This window comes from Capricornis sumatraensis, chromosome 3 (assembly GCF_032405125.1).
Source record: "Capricornis sumatraensis isolate serow.1 chromosome 3, serow.2, whole genome shotgun sequence".
NCBI lineage: Eukaryota > Metazoa > Chordata > Mammalia > Artiodactyla > Bovidae > Capricornis > Capricornis sumatraensis.
Window position 1 is genome coordinate 45,445,037 of NC_091071.1, and position 19,052 is coordinate 45,464,088.

The 19,052-nt window shown below is 38.7% G+C and overlaps 1 protein-coding gene across 1 annotated transcript in view; it reads right to left on the minus strand.

The window, feature by feature from the left end:
- Positions 1-2,172: 2,172 nt before the first annotated feature.
- TUBGCP5 (tubulin gamma complex component 5) overlaps positions 2,173-19,052 on the minus strand; it is a 57,298-nt gene continuing 40,418 nt past the window's right edge. Inside the window, exons 13-23 of the mRNA XM_068967619.1 lie at positions 18,588-18,856; positions 17,387-17,585; positions 16,079-16,267; positions 15,093-15,275; positions 10,373-10,457; positions 10,138-10,258; positions 9,471-9,649; positions 8,118-8,243; positions 7,230-7,318; positions 4,605-4,705; positions 2,173-3,178 (exon numbers count right to left, since the gene is read on the minus strand). Coding sequence (XP_068823720.1) covers positions 3,132-3,178; positions 4,605-4,705; positions 7,230-7,318; positions 8,118-8,243; positions 9,471-9,649; positions 10,138-10,258; positions 10,373-10,457; positions 15,093-15,275; positions 16,079-16,267; positions 17,387-17,585; positions 18,588-18,856 — 1,588 coding nt within the window. The 3' untranslated portion in view covers positions 2,173-3,131. The remainder of the gene's footprint in view (positions 3,179-4,604; positions 4,706-7,229; positions 7,319-8,117; positions 8,244-9,470; positions 9,650-10,137; positions 10,259-10,372; positions 10,458-15,092; positions 15,276-16,078; positions 16,268-17,386; positions 17,586-18,587; positions 18,857-19,052) is intronic.

Sequence of the window (19,052 nt, forward strand, 5' to 3'; positions counted from 1 at the left end):
AAACAGGCCTTTGGTGTAACATTTTAAGTTTATCTGGGTGGTGGTTTACTGTTTACTCTAGCTGTAGGGGTCAGAGGCTAAAACTTCCTCTGGTGTTCTGATTTTTGTGTTCTGTTGTAGTCAGGTTTCCTTGGATTTATTGCTAAGTAAGGTTTTAGCACACAGTTGTAATTTATCGTGTTCCTCAGTTACACAGGAGCCCTACTGGTGTGGCAGAGGTATTGGGTGTAGGGGAGGGAAAGCATTTTGTAGTATGATTCTTATTCTTGTAGTGAGTCTGTGCCCCTGTGCTATGAAGTACTGGGTGTAGGGCAAGAAAAGCATTTTGTAGTATGACTCTTATTCTTGCAGTCAGTCTGTGCCCCTGTGCTATGACCTTTACAAGTACTTCTTGGTTATCTCCTCCCTCTGCTGCTATGACCTTTACAAGTACTTCTTGGTTATCTCCTCCCTCTGCTGCTATGACCTTTACAAGTACTTCTTGGTTATCTCCTCCCTCTGCTCCTACACACACACACACACACACACACACACACACACAGGTGACACATGAAGGCTAGAAGGAGCTGGAGTTGACTATAATTCTCTGGGCATATTATGAAATAGACACTGTTCCCTTCTGCATGGCAGAAGCACAAGGGGACTTCTCTCTGATCTTCACTGTGAGAAACTAGCAGTGGTCTTAAAACTCACAAAAGTGTGCCTCATCCCTTATATCTAGGTCCCCTGGAGTCTTTAACTAAGAGTTTCATCCACATTGAGTCTCTAGTGATTTATCAATTATAATTTAAGTTCCCTCAGCCTGGTTCTGGTTCCTGCAGAAGATGAATAATGACTTCCAAGCTCCTAACATGCTCAACTGGAAAACTGTAAGATCAAAGGTCCAAATAGAACCAGCAGAAAAATTAAAAAAGAGCCCATCAAATTCCACATATAGGAGAAGGTAGTTTAATGTACATCAAAGCATTAACTTTCCCACACAACTCAAGAATCACCAGATGAGTGTAGCTGATGCACTGATGCACTTCCAGCAGACAGCTTTGGTGTTGCTCCTTGGGTAGCCTCAGCTGCAGAGATCACGCCTGCCCTAGGGTCACACAACAAATGACTGATGGAGATGGGGAACAGAAGCCAATTATCTCAGCCCAACATGGGACAACCAGCTGGGACAGCTTTTCTCTCTGGCCAGTCCATCTCCCTTTCCCTTTTCACTGGGTACTCTGTACTTTGGAGGCTACTTCCCAAAGAAATTGGTGACAGTTTGTAAAGTCTATCCCTCCCTCAATTTAAACTTCGCTTATCTTTCCTTGGAAACTCTAAAGTCATGAGAAAAGAACAAATATAGTATAAAACCAGTCTGTGGCAACAAAAATTCTAAATACTCATTTTTTAAAGTGAAAACATTTCCCAAGTATCCTATAAATAAATGTATCTTCTATTCCAGGTTTAGTGACACAGACAATAAATGTAAGTCAGTTTATGAAAGAAGTTATGTTTTGGTATGTTTGATATGATTTTTGCTATGCATAAAGAACTTTACCAAAACAGCCAGGCCATCATTGTTTGGACCTTGACTCCATCATAACTGCTTTATATGGGCATGTGGTTCCATCAGTTTCCACAGTTTTTACTTGTAGGATCAGATTAAGAAATACTTCTCACATTTTACAATTGTTAGGCTATACTGCAGTCTTTTCTTGAGACCTGAAAGTAATAACTTATTCATTGGTGGTATTTGAAGGCCTCCTCAGCAAACTCTTTCCAAGACTTCAGAGTAAAGTCTGAGACCTGGGCTGGTTTCCAGGAGGTCTGGTTAGCTGACTTTGCCACCTGCATGCTGTAAAACGATTGAAACTGTGTACAGGGTAGGGGCCCCTGATGCTCAGCTCGGAGGCTATTTGGACTTCAGTTCAGTTCAGTCACTTAGTCGTGTCTGACTCTTTGCGACCCCATGAACTGCAGCACGCCAGGCCCCCCTGTCCATCACCACCTCCTGGAGTTTACTCAAATGCATGTCCATTGAGTTAGTGATGCCATCCAGCCATCTCATCCTGTCGTCCCCTTCTCCTCCTGCCCCCAACCCCCACCCCCCCAGCATTAGAGTCTTTTCCAATGAGTCAACTCTTCACATGAGGTGGCCAAAGTATTGGAGTTTCAGCTTCAGCATCGGTCCTTCCAAAGAACACCCAGGACTGATCTCCTTTAGAATGGACTGTTTGGATGTCCATGCAGTCCAAAAGTCTTTTCCAACACCACAGCTGAAATGCATCAATTCTTTGGTGCTCAGCTTTCTTCACAGTCCAGCTCTCACATCCATACATGACTGGTGGAAAAACCATAGCCTTGACTAGATGGACCTTTGTTGGCAAAGTAATGTCTCTGCTTTTGAATATGCTATCTAGGTTGGTCATAACTTTCCTTCCAAGGAGTAAGCGTCTTTTAAGTTCATGGCTGCAATCACCATCTGCAGTGATTTTGGAGCCCAAAAAATAGCTGTTTTCAAAAAATAAGTAGTAAATATAGTGCTGAGTCATAACTGCTAGAGAAATACAACTGTGCAAAGAAAATGTGGGAACACCGAACAGTGAATATAGTTTTAATCAATTATGGTTAGCTCACGAAAGCCATATAATAGGATTTTGTACCACGGCTGGCTTTTACATTTATTGACATTGGCTGAAGCTGTTTTCTATCTTGGAACTTTCCAAGCATATAAAAATACATTTTTCAGACCACCAAATCTAAGACAACCTTTAGGGAAGATAGTACGTAAAACTAAAAAACTTCTGTGACTAAGCAAAAGGGGAATAAAGTGCTGTATTTTTAATATTAACTACATTTTCAAAAATGATATATTTTACATTTAAAGGTACCAATACCATAAAGCTATTGCTTACAGTAGGAAATATAAGTGTAAACAGACTGTATTCACTTTGCATTGATAAAGTTCTATACACATAACTTGATATACCACCAATAATCCCAAGAGAATACACAGAAAACCCACTTGTTTAGACAGTAGACAACAGTTTAAAAATAAACCAAAATAAGAGTCCCATTTCTTAGCTCCATATGGTGGAAATGTATATGTATAAAGATTAAATCTGAGGTATTTACTATACTGAAGATATTTAACTTTGTTCCATGCCAGCCATGAGTGATAGTGCTAGAGATTCCACTGTAGGAAGAATAAAAATAGATTAACAACATAGATTTAAATGACAATGGCTGAATAAGCTTTAACCAATGTCCCAAAAAGTATTAGATATTTTCTATTTTTAATGAAAATACTAATTATCTTTAACATATACTAAAGACAATAATCTTCATTTATTAAATGCAAATTGAAAAACTATGATTTACTTCTATTTCATAACATTTTAGTTTTGAAAACAAACAAAAAAAACTCTGGGTTTTACACTAAACAAATCACATTTTTTGAAATATCATAAAACCTGGACTCATTTCATAACATAACACCATGTTCTAAGCTATGAATGGAATCTGTTTCAACACATTTTTAACACAGTACTTTTTTTGGGTTAAGGGTATAAATGGGGGAGGCTGAGAAGTGTCAGTAGGGGTTTACAACATTAGTTTCTATATACCTGCATAACAGATGAAAGCCTCTTCATTGTAGAAGAGTCAACTCAATACAGGAAATTAGGGATCTGTGAGATTAGAATTCTCTTCCAGCCCTGCTGGCCCTCAGCTTCCACATCACTACTTATAGGGTAAGCTGGGAGTGGGGAAGACTGGCCCTCTGTGGGGGCAACTAGGATTCCAGTCTGCTACACCAACAATGGGTTTCTCTATTCTGGCAAAGTCTATGTGCCTCTTCCCTGCCCCACCTACCCGCTGTGGGTATAGCAGGTTAGCACTGAAAGCCTCATCTCACACCAGAACTTAATTTACTTAGATGTCCTTGCATTAACAACTTTTTGATGATATATTTTTGTTTATTCCCAGTGTTCTGTCTTGTTACTCTAATAGTGTTTTTAAAAATGTTCACCTACTCTTAATGAGCATATCACAATCTGAATATACAGAAATAGGAAAAAATTAGCCCAGCATACTTTTTCCAAAAAAGCTGTGCAAGAAATACTACTTTGTCCTTTGTGTCTATAAGCACACAGCTCTTTTCTCCCTGTGACTCACCACACAGACCTCTGTTTGCTTCACGCTGTTTTGAACTGTCAGGCTTGCATTTCTTTGTGTAAGAGGCAGCCTTGGGAGTTTTAAAATTGCTTAAAAAAAACGAACAAAAAAAACAAAGCAAACCGACCTCCAAGCCTATTTTTTGAAAGGAACAGTTACAAAAGCTATGCATGATAGTGAAATGTGACTGAAACCTATTTTGCCATCTGCTTTACTTACGGTTTTAGAAATCTATTGGTGTTACACATGATATTTTAGAAAGCATTATCTTCAGTCTCAATATTTTACATCTGATTCACTCACCCCACTTACTTGGGAATCAACTGCTGAGGGCTTTCCAGGTTTGAAGAAGTGAAAAATTCTAAATCTTCATGAGATCAGTAACAAAACAGTAACAGACTGAGTTACCGGAAAATATAAAAGCAATATTTTAACGTAATACTCACAATGGGGAAAGGATCCTCTACAGACAGCTTTGTTTAAAATGGTTACAAGGAACATATGGCAGTTTTTAAAATCAGACTCCATTTTCTCTATAGATTCCATCCTAGGAAAGAGTAAATTTCAATTTAAATAAGCGTATAAGGAGTTACTAAGCAAGCTATAAAATACCTTTGGAGCAATTACAAATGTCCTTCAGCTTAATTTATTTAGATTCCTAAGTCTAAAGATTCTAAAATAAAATACAAAATCTGCCAAACTTTCAAAGAGTCTGAAGGACAGTGTCATTAGGACACAAAACTGCTGCTTCAGCATGCTGCTGAGTTCCAAAGTGAGGGTCACTGGGGATAGTCCCCTTTTTTGGCCACATGGCTTAGAAGATCTTAGTTCCCTGACACAAGATTGAACCTGGGCCCCCTGTAGTGGAGTTTTAACTACTGGACTCCCACGGAAGTCCCTCCCTTTTCTACTGCACAATTCTATATTTTTACTTTTCAAAAGCACACCTTCTTTTGAAATAAATAGCACATTAAAGATATAAAAATTTTATGTTTAAAAATTACTAAAAACTTGTTAATATGGGCAATAGCAAACACCCACATCCAGCTTCAGCAGTCACCCCTCAGTATTGATACACCCAGCCCCACATCTTCAGAAGCAAAGTTGACATCACAGCATTTCAGGCATAAATATTTCAGTATCACACTAAACACAAAGACTCCTTTAAATCCATAGCCACAATACCACGTGTTTAAAGATTCTTAATGATTTAAAAAATATCATGAAATAATACTGTTCAAATTATACCGATCTTTAAAATTTTTTCACTTTTTTGCTCTAAATTTGACTCAGGATCAATTAATTTCCACAAACTGTGATAGTTAATATGCTTAAGTCCTCCTCACATCCTGTTTTTTTCTTACAATTTACTTGTTGAAGTTCTATTTTAGCCATGTGTGCACAGCAGTATTATTACCTTCTCCTCCATCTGACAGTGACATGGAGGGAGAACACTGCTTCACACACTGGAAACAGCAACAATAAAGCAAGTAAGACTCCTATTTTCACCCCTGCAATTAGGGATTTCACCTACCATCAGAGTTTCTTCATTGAAAGCACTTTGATAAAGCCCTATAGGTTAGGATTTTCAGTTCAGTTCAGTCACTCAGTCATGTCCGACTCTTTGTGACCCCACGAACTGCAGCACACCAGGCCTCCCTGTCCATCACCAACTCCTGGAGTCCACCCAACCCCATGTCCACTGAGTAGGTGATGCCATCCAACCATCTCATCATCTGTCGTCCCCTTCTCCTTCTGCCCTCAGTCTTTCCCAGCATCAGGGTCTTTTCAAATGAGTCAAGTCTTCGCATCAGGTGGCCCAAAGTATTGGAATTTCAGCTTCAACATCAGTCCTTCCAATGGATATTCAGGACTGATTTCCTTTAGAATTGGACTAAGAGTCCCTTGGACTGGTTGGATCTCCTTGCAGTCCAAGGGACTCTTAAGAGTCTTCTCCAACACCACAGTTCAAAAGCATCAATTCTTCGGTGCTCAGCTTTCTTTATAGTCCAACTCTCACATTCATACGTGACTACTCGGAAAACCATAGCCTTGACTAGACGGACTTTTGTTGGCAAAGGAATGTTTCTGCTTTTTAATATGCTGTGTAGGTTGGTCATAACTACAATTTTAGATTAGTGCTATAATGAACTTTCAGTTCCTTACTAATACCAATTAACTATAAACTATTAACTCTTATCTCAACAGTCTAGTCAACCAGACTTAACACTTTTATTTCAGGCCAGTAATACCAGCAGCATAACACTAATTTTATAAACAAGACAAGGACAAGCTGTTGAGCTACACTTTCAAGGTAACTGTAGAAGATGGTACTCTGGATAGGAAGAAAGAGCTCCTGGGTTTTCAAGTGTCCTCTGACTTTCTATGTGATAGGTGTGAACAATAAACACCCTAACAGTAAAATATACAATCATTCTTTTAGAGCTCTCTAAAATATGATTTTGGACTACAATCTAGCATAATGTCCCAAATTTGGTTTAAAATAACTGAGTGTGTGGGAGTGAGCAGTGAACACAAAACAAAACTGGGTGTCACTGTCATCTGCTGAAGCGGAGTAATGGACTCCAGGGTCTGTTATGCTTCCCCTCCACCACCCCCCTACCCACTTCTGAGTATATCTGGAGGCAACTGTAACAAAAACTTAGCAAACATATACAACAGGATGGAGAAGGAAATGACAACCCGCTCCACAGTGTTCTTGCCTGGAGAATCCCATGGACAGAAGAGCCTGGCGGGCTCCAGCCCATGGGGTCGCAAAGAGTCAGACACAACTGAGCAACTAACACTGCTATACAACAGGAATGTAATTTAAAGATATTTGCTTCTGCTAATCAAGACTTCAGATTTTTCTTACTGTTTCACCAGCCAGAAATTAACTGCATGATTTTTGATGCTGTCTATTCTTTAGACTAGACAATTTTTAATTCTTTCCATAATTATAAGTGTATGTGATATGTTGTCATGATGAAAAAACAAGACTGCCAGATGAAGCCAGCTAAAAGCAAAACTGAAATGGTCACAGCATAGAGCTCCACAAGCTGCATACTTACTGCCATGCCCCCAGGCCAGCCTGCCACCCCTCTGCAAACATGAGAGCCAAGTTCAACACCTTCATGATGGCTTCCTTCACAAAGCTGACCTGGAGAGAAAGCCATGGAAGAACACAAACCTTGTGACCATGTTTGAACACAGACACCAACACTTTTACCTAATTTAAATGTCACAGAAAAAGTTCATTAATCCAATAACTGCCTTCCAGGTCTAAGGAGAAGGGAATAGCAGAGGACAAGATGGTTAGACAGCATCACTGACTGAACAGACACAAATTTGAGCACACTCTGGGAGACACTGGAGGACAGAGGAGCTTGGCGTGCTACAGTCTGTGGGGTTGCAAAGAGTCAGACACAGCTTAACGACTGAACAACAACAACAACAAAGTATAAGGAAGGGTGCTAGGCTCTGAACACAATACAGGTGGAATTGGGCCCATGTCCACTGCACCCATGTAAAGGTGCATCACCAGTGCAATCTGACCAGCAGAGACAGTAAGCTACCATTTCCTGAGACAGGAGTTTAAATTCACCAGTGAATGGGGCAAGTCATTCCAGTGGCTGTATGATGACCTAATCCCATATATTCACATCAAACTGGATACACTTCTAAACAAAGTACTACTATTCCAAAACAGCAGATAAAATTTTCTAATTGAATTCAAACACAGTGCTGAATGAGTATAGACTGTCACAATAAAAATGTGAATTGTTTCTTTTAGACCTAATTTCTGGTAATATGGCACACATTTATAATCTCACTGGATCTGGTGCTTCCTTAAAAGAATATTCTGCGTATCAGAAGCTTACTAAGCATAAAACTCCAAAGGACACAGACAGTTTCCCTTGGCTGGCTTCATTCCTGCCTCAACAGCCAAGTTCATGTACCTTTTCTCTCAGCAGACATCGATCATGGATGGTTGATAAGTATCTATAGTGAATTTTAATCAACTGATCTAAATCCTTGGCTTCTTCGACTTGATGTTGAAACTCCAGCCCTGTACTGTGAAGAATCTTCAAAGAGAAAGATGACAAATTTAATCAGCATATCTTTTCTGTGAGAATTTGTATATAATACACAAAACTTTTTTACCAACTTCTACATTCACTTGCACAGGGAGGGAATGCCTCACTCTGGACTAACAGATTGCTCCTACACAGAGGGACAAGTATAGGTAACTGTATAGAAAACACACTGATTTTTTAAAAGTCATCAGGTAAACTGAACTTATACGTTTCAATAAACTGCACTACTTACATAATGGTCCTTCTTTAAAAGGAGCATAACTGTACTTTAAGTAGAAAACAAAACAAAACAAAAACAATCTCTTACCATTTACCCTCAACAATTAAGAGCTTAAAAAAAAGACGGCATATATATGTAGAACTGAGTCACTTTGGGGTACAGCAGAGATTGGCACAACACTTTGAATCATCTAAACTTCAAAAAAAAAATTGAGAAAAAAGACTGAACAATTAAGAGATTAAGGTTGCTCTCTGAAGGTCACTAGTGTACAGGAAACAGAGGGCACCTCTGCCATGTGGACCATGTCTAAAACAAAGGCTTCAAAGGCGCACTTCATCCACACACAAGTGGGCTCTAGAACCTATCTACCAGAGTGACTACAAATTTTTTTTAGCAACCATTTTAAACCCCAAGTGAATATTATCCTCTAATAACACTGCCACTGTTCAAACATCTGATTTTTCTCTTCAGAACTTCCTCTAGAACTGGTTTTAATATGTGTGAGAAAAGCAATTTTATTTACTCTGAGTTACTTCTTATATTTAATAAGAAAAAATTACATAATCTGGCTGCATTTTCCCTCTTACACTCCATACTAGCCTGACAAACTTTTTCTTAGGCTTCCATTACTAAAAATTGAAGCCATTTTCCAGGGATAGCCCTGTTACCACTGGTGAAATTTAAAGGAATACATGGCAAGTTCTGATGGCAATTCCAAAAGAGGAGCTCTGGGTGTGTCGTTCCAAGGGGTCACTAGACAAGAGAAAGAGCAGCCTCTGGATATACGTGCTCTGGCATGTTTAAAAAAAAGAAAGAAAAGTAAACACTTAACCTGCTGCCATGTTATTTTATGATCAAGTTTTTAGTATCTGATATCTTCACATTTACAGCCTCTAAGTATTCTGCATGCTTCTTTGTATTTATAAATATATTATAATTCTCCATAAACATATGTACATATGGTGATAGAACTGAACGGACTGACAGACACAAACCCTGGTCATGATGTAGTTGTGTAAGCTGTTCACAAAGTGCATGAGCTTCACTCTTAAGAGGAACATACGATGAACCTGCAGTCTTACTGGCTCCTTCTGTGGGCCAAAATGAGCAGCTGTGTCTGGGTTACCTAAAAGTCCTTCTTTACGTAGTGATTTGTCAGCAGGATTAGCTAGTTCTGTAAAGGAACAAAGAGGAGAGAAGGTGGGAAAAGCATCTGCTCAGACCTCACCTACACTACTGCCCTAGGGCTTGTGATGGTGTGATCACTGGCCCTGTAAAGAGCACTTGTCTGGATGCACAGCAGGGACACTACCTTCCCCATCTGGAAGGTGAAGCAATAAAAGCTGCCATATCACTCTGATTATCAATGTCATCAAAAATGTAAAAACAAAGTCCCATTAACTTGTCATTAAAATTTTTTCATATGACCCCAAAATTTTATTTCTGGTTAAATTCTGATTAATTTCCTAATTTAGTTATTGTATTTCAGATTAACTGTACTGATTCAAGGAAGTTAATTCTGATTATCTGTAAAACTATTATGCAATGCCATAAATTTATGTCATTCTGGTACCTGTGTATACATAAAAAATGACTTAAGACCACCAACCTCTCTGGAAAGAGAGCTTAAAGTATAATTTATCTGCTGAAAACAAATCTTACCACCAAATAATAAAACATCCAGGCTATATTTTGCCCATTTTATTTGCAGTAAGAGAAGGAACACCTGATTATAAATTTTTTGACATTCCAAACTTATAACAATGTCCACAGGCCATGGGACCTATGAAAGCAAAAACAGAATTTTCACCGTTTAGACTCAGAACAGAAAGTAACTTGTTACTTGTATGACTTAATTTTAACAGAAAATGTTATTACAAAGAATATCAGCACATACCTTATAGCTCAGGGTCAGACCATCTAAGATATGAACAGGGAATTTCTTCTTAGCTGTGTCAACATTCTCAAAAGATATAGACAGACTAGATAAAGAGATATCAGTTTTAGCTATTTAGCATTTTAATTTAATTTATACATTACAAAAAGATATTTCATAAAAGGAACACAAATATTCCAATAAAAGTATATTTTCTAAGCATATGTTGCCGAATAGAAATCAGGTTTTAGAATTAGGGAAAGGGGGCAAAATTTTAAAATAATGTGTTTAACTATAAAAAACGAGATAGAGTAAACCTACTTAGGAAAAAAGATGAAGTCAGGGAAGGTTAACCTGCCATGTGCTTAAACCTGGCAGAGTTCAGCAATAGGCTCAGGAGACAGACCTTCTGCTGAGGGTGGTGTGAGTGTGTGTGTGTGTCTTGGGGAGGGGCACTGTTCTCCTTACCCTAGAGAGCACACAGGCAGTGTGTGAGCAAGCATGGAGGCTGCCTCTAAAGCAAAGGCGTCACAGACTGCTTTATCCACTTTCCTAATAAGCCTGAGTGTAACTCTCAATAAAATGCAGCTACCATAGGGCATGGAAACGTCCCTGAGCCAGGCACTTGTCCTCAGAACAGTTCTGTCAGTGGACTGAGCAATGACAGGACTCTCTCATGATTACAAAGCACCTCTGACAATGCTCGTATGCAGCCCACAAAAGATTAACTGTAAGGCCTTACAACCAGAAATATAAAGGGCAGTGTGTGCTTTATGAGTTTAGCCAATTCATTTCATGTCACAAGCTAGTTAGAACTTTTTAGTACACATGTGCATCCACTGAGTACTTAGTAGTCACCTACTGAATACCTTATTTGTCAAGTGCTGTACAAGCAGGTGATAAAGAAATCAATCCCTACCCCTCTTCCAGAGGTTCATAGCCCAGAGCAAAGCTCAGTCACCCTCTTGTCACCAAGCAGGCACAGGGTGCTGCACCAAGCCAGATGGGCAGATCACTGCTGGCCATGCCCACGGGAGAGCAGGTAACTTAAGTAACTGGGGAGTACAGAAAAACGTGAAGGCTCCTGGGGGAGAGGGTATAGTTCTCAAGGAAACCAGAAATATTCCTGAAATGGAAATCTCTGAATTTCCAAATCTCTGAAATGGAGAGTATGGTGGAGAAAGTACACAATATGTCTGTACCCTTGTGTGTATAAGAAACAAGGTGGGGAACCAAACAGTGAAAAGTTTTCTCCCTCATGAAAAGCTCAGCCTATCTGCTCAGAGGCACAAAGGAGCCTGAGCATGAGTGGTAGTGGGGTGACTCACGTTCTGAGTGGTCCTATAGGGCCAAATGGAAGGGAGAGACTCTGAGACAGCTGGTTAGGAGGTGGCAGGGAGTACTGGAGTGAGCACTGAGATGGGGAATATTATCCAGGAGGCAGAACTGAGGGACTAGAGGTGTGTGAAGGCTGGCAGAGAGGAAGGAATCTAAGGTGAGCTTCACTGGGCACTGGGATGAACAGCAGTGTTCATCAAGGAGAAACAAAGGGCTCAGAAAACGATGAGCTTAATGATGCAAACACGACATTTGAGTGAAGTCACCTGGGCCAAAAATACAGATTTGCAGGTCATTAGTGGTTGCTGAAGCCATAAACATGGAATGAGGATGCCCAAGGCAGGAGAGCAGAAAGCTACACCAAGGGTGGGTGGAGGCCAAAGGATCCGCAGGGAAGTTGTAGGTGGAGTGCCAATGACATGGGAGAGCTGTGAGCAGGGCAGGGGAGCCTGGAACCAAGGGAACTCATGGGTTCAGACTCAGGAAGCTTGAGGGCACAGACAGGCACCTAGAACACACGGAAGCCACAGGAGAAGGTTCCCAAAGTGACGGCTCATCTGTCTTGAGTTAAATCTATGAAAGAGAAACTCAATAAAAATACCACCAAGGGTTTTGCTTTCATTTTTTCTGGGTAGAACTAGACAAAAAGATAAAATACATTTGGAAAAATAAATAAGCAAGAATAGCCAAGAAAACCTTATTGCTAAAACAGAATGCTACTAGCAATGTGAATAAAAGAACAGTGAAACAGGACGAAAAATCTAGAGACACAATGCATATAATGAGTGCATATGAAAATTTAATGACAAAGGGGTAATCAAATAAACAGGGAAAAGAAATTTTTTAAAAAAGAAATAAGCAATGGCAACCAGTCAGCCATCTGGAAAAACATAAAACTGGATCTATTTCTCATGTTTTTTAGCTGAGTAAACGCTAAATGGATCAACATCTGAATGTTAAAAAAAATCCATTAAATCATTAAAAGAAAGCCTGGGTGGAATTTCTTTGTAACTAGGAAAGAGTAAAACTTTCTTAATTATGATTCAAAGTCCAAAAGTAGTAAGAGAAAAGACTGATACATGGTAAATACACTATGATACGTGATACAAACACTGAAAAATGACTGCACGACAAAATAAGAAACTGTTATACCATAAGCAGAACAAAAGGACAAATGTCAAACTGGGAAACCTATAGAAAGAGCTACTAAGGAACTCCCTGGTGGTCTTGTAGTAGTTGGAACTCTGTGCGTTCCATTGCAGGAGGCATGAGCTCAACAACCCCTGGTCAGGGAACTAAGATCCCACAAGCCTGACAGCATAGCCAAACAAAAAGAAAGAGAGAGCTTCTAAAAACAAAGAGGATAAAGACCAATAAATAACTTGATACTGACAGAAACAGTGGCAAAAAATATGGATAGTTCACTTTAAAACAAAGGCAAAAATAAACATATGAGAAGATGACTAAGAAAAATGTAAATTAAAACTATATTGAGACATCGTTTTTCATCATCAGACAAGCAAAAATCCGAAAGTCTGACAACATATTCTGTTAGTGAGGTTGTGGCGAAAGCTATGTTGGTGGGAGTCAGAGAAAAATACAGGCTTTCTAGGGACTTCCCTGGTGGTTTGGTGGCTGAGACTGAGTGCACTAGCAGCCAGACTAGAAGTGCCTTTGCATTAATGATCTTAACTTAAAAAATAGAGCTGTTTTATACAATTAAATCAAGAAAAACAAAAACAAGGCAATTCCTAAAAGATAGAACAAATGAACCCAACCTTGTATCAGTGCTATAATCACATGGAGAATTAGTCCAAGTGACCTTGAAAGACAGGATTCTGATGACTTGAAAGTACAAAGAAGAGAATAAAGTCACAAGCATGTTCTAACTTCTCAGTGGGTTTGTTGCTGCTACTGTTACTTTGGAACTATTATGATTTATTATAGAATAAATCCAGTAAATATTTATATTAATGTGTTGGTAATCACTTAAGGTGAAAGATACAAAAGAAAATCAAAGAGGTGAAATCTTGTAATCTTTAATAAATATAGGAAATATCAATATGAGCATATGATTCATTTTCCTTTTTCTACATATTTCCTAGCTCCAACCACTGAGTAAGTCCAGAGTATTGATAACCCAGAACAGATGAACACTCTGGGACACTGAGCAAGGGCCTTTAAAGTCTCAGAAGAGATGGGACCAGTGCTCCTCGGGGAGGTGTACCGCCTGGGCGGGAAGTGCACAGGACAAGCCCAGATATCCAGTCCTAAAAGCAAGGATGCTCTCCAAGATTACTAAAGTCAAGTGAAGGAGTTCCCTTTGAGTGAAAATGGGACAGTCAAAGCAAGAAAAAGGAATAACTGTAATAGATTGAAGCATTCTAAAAATAACAAAATTCACGAGTTTCTATTGGTAGTAGAAAATATAATAACCTTAACTTTCCCTGGCCCCCTCTGGGGACTACTAGGCATTAATTTTTTACTATGAAAACAATCTAGCAGTTACCCTGCTTATACTAACCAAAGTTTTTGATGAAAATTCTGCTTTTGTGCAAAAATCAAAGGTAATACATCACATAAAAATAAAAGGAATTATTTTATGTACTACTAAGAAGTAGAATCTGGCATGGCTGTGGGGAAAACAATGTTCTAAGTGGCATGAAACAAATGTTAATTATTATCATTATAACTTTTCAAGGGCCAATGAGGGTGCCAAGAAACGCAGCCAAGTAAGGACACAGAATGGGAAAAAGGACTACCAAATAGGATGGAAGATGAGCCTCTGCCATCTAAGTATTTACTGGCACCACCCTGGCCAAGTTGCTTAGCAGGCAGGAGGAGGGACAAGGAGGAGGGACAAGGAGGAGGGACAAGGAGGAGGGAAGGTGAGCTCCCCGACTAAGGGAAAGCCAGTACGACACTCTGAAAACAGGCAACCCTGCCCATGAAGAGTGGTGAAATCTCTCTTCCTCTCCTAACTGGGCTGGACTCTGACTTGGTCTGTGGTGGAAGTGAGGGTCTGTGAGGCCTGGAGTTCAGGCCCTGGCAGTGCCAAAGGCCCTGCTCTCACTCTCTCAGAAAACTCCCTGTGATACCACCATGAATGCTGGAACAGCTGGCTGGAGAGGAAGAACCATGGGACAGGAAGGCGGGCCAGCATGGACCCCAGCCACGTGAGCAAGGCCATCAGATTCTGAGAGGCCACACGCTCCCATCTCACATCTCCTCTCACTCAGCTGGCAAGTGGCTGCTGCCTTGGTTTTCTAATGTGCAAAATAACATTAATAAAACTCACGGGGATCAGTATGAGGATAAAATAAGATAGCATAAAGAAGTCATAGAAGAGTTTGGGGCATATGGGTTATTTTGTAACATTTAAAAGGTGCCTCCCATATTTTACCGTGAACTGTCTTCAGGATAACGTTGTCCTACTGCTTCTTGGAGCTGGACATTAAGAAAAGACACATTCTGCCAGGTTTCCTTTTCCCTTATTTTATCAAAAATTGATGTGTAGAAGTCATACATGGTATCTCCCCCTTCCATTAAGAAGAAATTCCTCATGGCCTGCAAGTATTCAACCAGCCTGAAAGAAGAGAAAAGTCACAGAAAGATCTCAGGCTTATAAAATAGGATTCTAGACCAGTACCAGGTTTTGTACATCATTTTTAGTGAAACAGGTTTACATACAACATTTACTAAAATCAGAAATACTAAAACATTTAAAATACTTTCAAAAATAATAAAACAGCATACAGCCTACTTTTAATAATCAGAGAGGTATGTTATTTTCCTGTAACTGAAAAAATCTGGCAAACTTACTAAACTGTTACAAAAAAGGTTAATCCAAAATCATGATGAATTTCCACTGTTAATATTCAGGGCATTTTTTTCCCCTAGTCTTTTTAATCTATGCATTAAAAAAAAAAAGGTTCTTACCATTTTACACATCCTGGATTTTTTTTACAACTTAAGAAACTTTACATTATTTAAAACTCTATATAAATGTAATTTACATGAACTTTACAAAGTTCATACATGGAGATGAATATGCCATATTTTAATATGGATATGCCACAATTTAAAATACAAGTTATCCATTATTAAGCAATTTCATGTTTTTCCCTCTGATAGCAAACATTGTGACAAGCCATTTTGTGTAACAAGCTTTTTCTGTGTTCATTTGGGATAAATTCTCAGAAACAAATTTCACATAAAGTTAAGAAAACACTGATGATTAATTGATCCTCTCAAAAGAAAAGTGTTCATTGCATATCCATTCCCTACTCTAACAAAAATCAGTTCAAAATCTAGGTTTAAAAATAATTTCAACTATTTTTCAAGTATAAAAAACTACCAACACTTCCCAAACTTAACCATTCTTCATACCTATAATCTTTTTTTAGAGTTCGCATGAGGTTTCCACAGCAATCTAGATATTGTTTGTCAATATGGGGATAGAGGCAAGATCTCAGCGTTAATTCAAAAGTCTGGCAAGTCACAGATTCTGATGATCTATCCACACATACGTCTCCACCAGCAAACTTCTCATGAAAGTCACTCTGTTCCAAATACAACCTTTAATATAAAAACATGAGTCTTCTTTTTAAGAGCTGCTGTCAACAGAATTCTCTCTTTAAAAAAAAACACAAAATACTCAGTTCCTTTTTTCCTTTCAATGGAGGTATAGTTGATTTAGAATATTTTATTAATATAAGTTTCAGGTGTACAACACAGTGATTCACAATTTTTAAAGGTGATATTCCATTTATAGCTATTATAAAATATCAACATATTGTCTGTGCTGTACACTATATCTTTGTAGCTTATTTATGTTATACATAGTAGTTTGTGCCTCTTAATTCCCTGCTCCTAAGTAGCACCTCCCCCACCCCGCTCTCCACTGGTAACCAATATTTTGTTCTTTATGAGTCTGTTTCTTATTTCATCAGTTTGTTGTATTTTTTAGATTTCCCATATAAGTGATATCATATATTATTTGTCTTTCCCTGACTTATTTCACTAAAGTATAATACCCTCTAACTCTATTCTGCTGCAAATTGAAAATTTTCATTCTTTTTAATACACCACACCTCGTCTATACATTCACCAGAATTCTCTTTAATCAAAACTCTAGAGTCTCATTTTTATCTTTAGTCTTAAAAATGCCAATTATTATAGAAATAGAAATCTTTCTCCTCAAAATATTCTTTGTGTGAAATAGTGCTTCACACGTTGCTTTTGCCCTAGAAGATCAAGTACAGAGGAGGCCTTTCTAGCCATTAGGCTGAAGACAGTGAATGATGGCCACTAGACAATAAACAGGGTATTTATTGTGTGGATATTAACAACTTATTGCCTCAGGCTAAGTACCTAAAAACACTTTCTAAAAAGCCAAGATACACAGGGAGGGTCTGACTCAGCATGTCCCAGGACTGCAACTTCTACGAGCCTCTTCTGTATGAGTGGCAGTGCTGCCCATGGGCTCAAGGCACAGGACAGGCTATGGACTTTCACAAATAACAAGGATGCCAAATTATGTATTTGAAACAAGTAAACACAATACATTCTCATATTTCATTCATCAAAAAGGAGAGAATAAAGGTTTCTATTTTAAAGGCTGGAAAGCCCTACCTGGCAGAAATAAACAGATTCTGCCATTTTAAATATCAAAAATCCAGCAGGTATGTATCACACCTTGCAAAATTAATTGCCAGCAGTGGATCGTGAACATCATCCAATTCAAGATGCCTCTCGGCAATGGACTGCATCTTTATCAGGGTCTCTCTGGTGGCCTGCTGCTCAGTAAGGGCCTGTGCAGTGAAGTCTTCTCCGTGTCGAAGACGAGACTGTACAGACTCCAAAAAGAGGGTATACAGACTTTTTCTTTCTGCATCTGAAACAAAAATGTGTAGGGTGAACTATGTTTTAGTAAATAAGGAACTATAAGAATTATTAAGTAAACTTTATATAAATATAGCCTGGTAGTTTTCCTTCAGCCTGTGAAGGTCTATCCCTGTTTTGTTATGTTAGCCTTACAGTATAGTACCTTTAGCACAACTAAACATTTTTATACCCTCTGTTAGACAACTGCAAAGTTCATGGTCAAACATTCAAAATACAAACTTGCTTTTTTTCTGAACAGAGTAACAGACCAAACAGGATGCCTGAAAGTTAAGTTGCCACCGTACTAGACAGCACTATGATAACACTAACAAGAGTCATAATTCACTGGGAAAAACACTTCCAACAGTGGCCCTGTAAAGTTCTTTACGTTTTATTACTCAGTAAGAAAGGAAATAGTCCACAAACTGAGAAAATATTAAAGCAGACATAAAATAATTCAAAATAATTAACATAGCATTAAGGTGATTTACAAACAAAACAAGTAAGGTCACACCTATACCTCTCAGAGCCTTTTTAGTCAGATGATAAAACCTTCAGTATATTGCTTAAATTACATTGCTGGAAAAAGACCATATATAATATAAATTTTATATAATACAAAAAAGTATATCAAGATTTCCTCAAAATCTATGGTCAAATCTGAACTGCTCACCAACAAATTCCTATCTGCCAGAGTTCATGTCCTCAGATGCCAAATGCTGCACTACATTAAGAAATGCCAGAGAATTACTATAAAGGACCAGTCCTGAAGCAACAAGAATAAGGAAGATGCACGTGGAACACATCATCACTGCCTTTCAAACACCATGCTCAAAGGCTCCAATGAGGACAATCTGTTTTTAGCCAAGAGCAGCATGATCTATTAATTTGATCATGGTGATGATTTTCATGAAAATAAAAGGCTTTGAGCATTTCCAAAGTGCAAAATAATGACGTATCTCAGGATGGCAAGTATGAAGAGGGAACTGCTGCCCCACCACTAAGGGGGTACCTCTGGCTGTGGCCTGGCACGTGGTGCTCTCTGTGCACTGCAGGTTCTTCAGCAGCTGCATTGACTTGCCAGCCATTATGATCTGCTTGAGGACGGGTTTCAGGAAGGACACCATGGTGTGCTGCCTGCTGGAGAGCCCTTGATCACTGCCAGAACTGGCACTAGCATTATCACTCATCTTTTCTTCATTTTCTGTCTTTTCAGATACACTGTATAGTGTATAGGTTGCATACCAGAAGTCTCTGTGATTTACTGGAACATTTTTGTTTCTACAGGGATTCAAAAGAATTTTAAACTTTAACCTTTCTTTCTTAAAAACAATGTATCTGCTCTAACTTATGCATGTTTTCCAGACATTCCAAAATACAGTAATATCAACTATTAGTAAAATGATGCAATCTTTAGGTAAAATGGGACTTACCTGACTTCAGTTTAACATAGAAAAATGGATTAATATTCTGAATG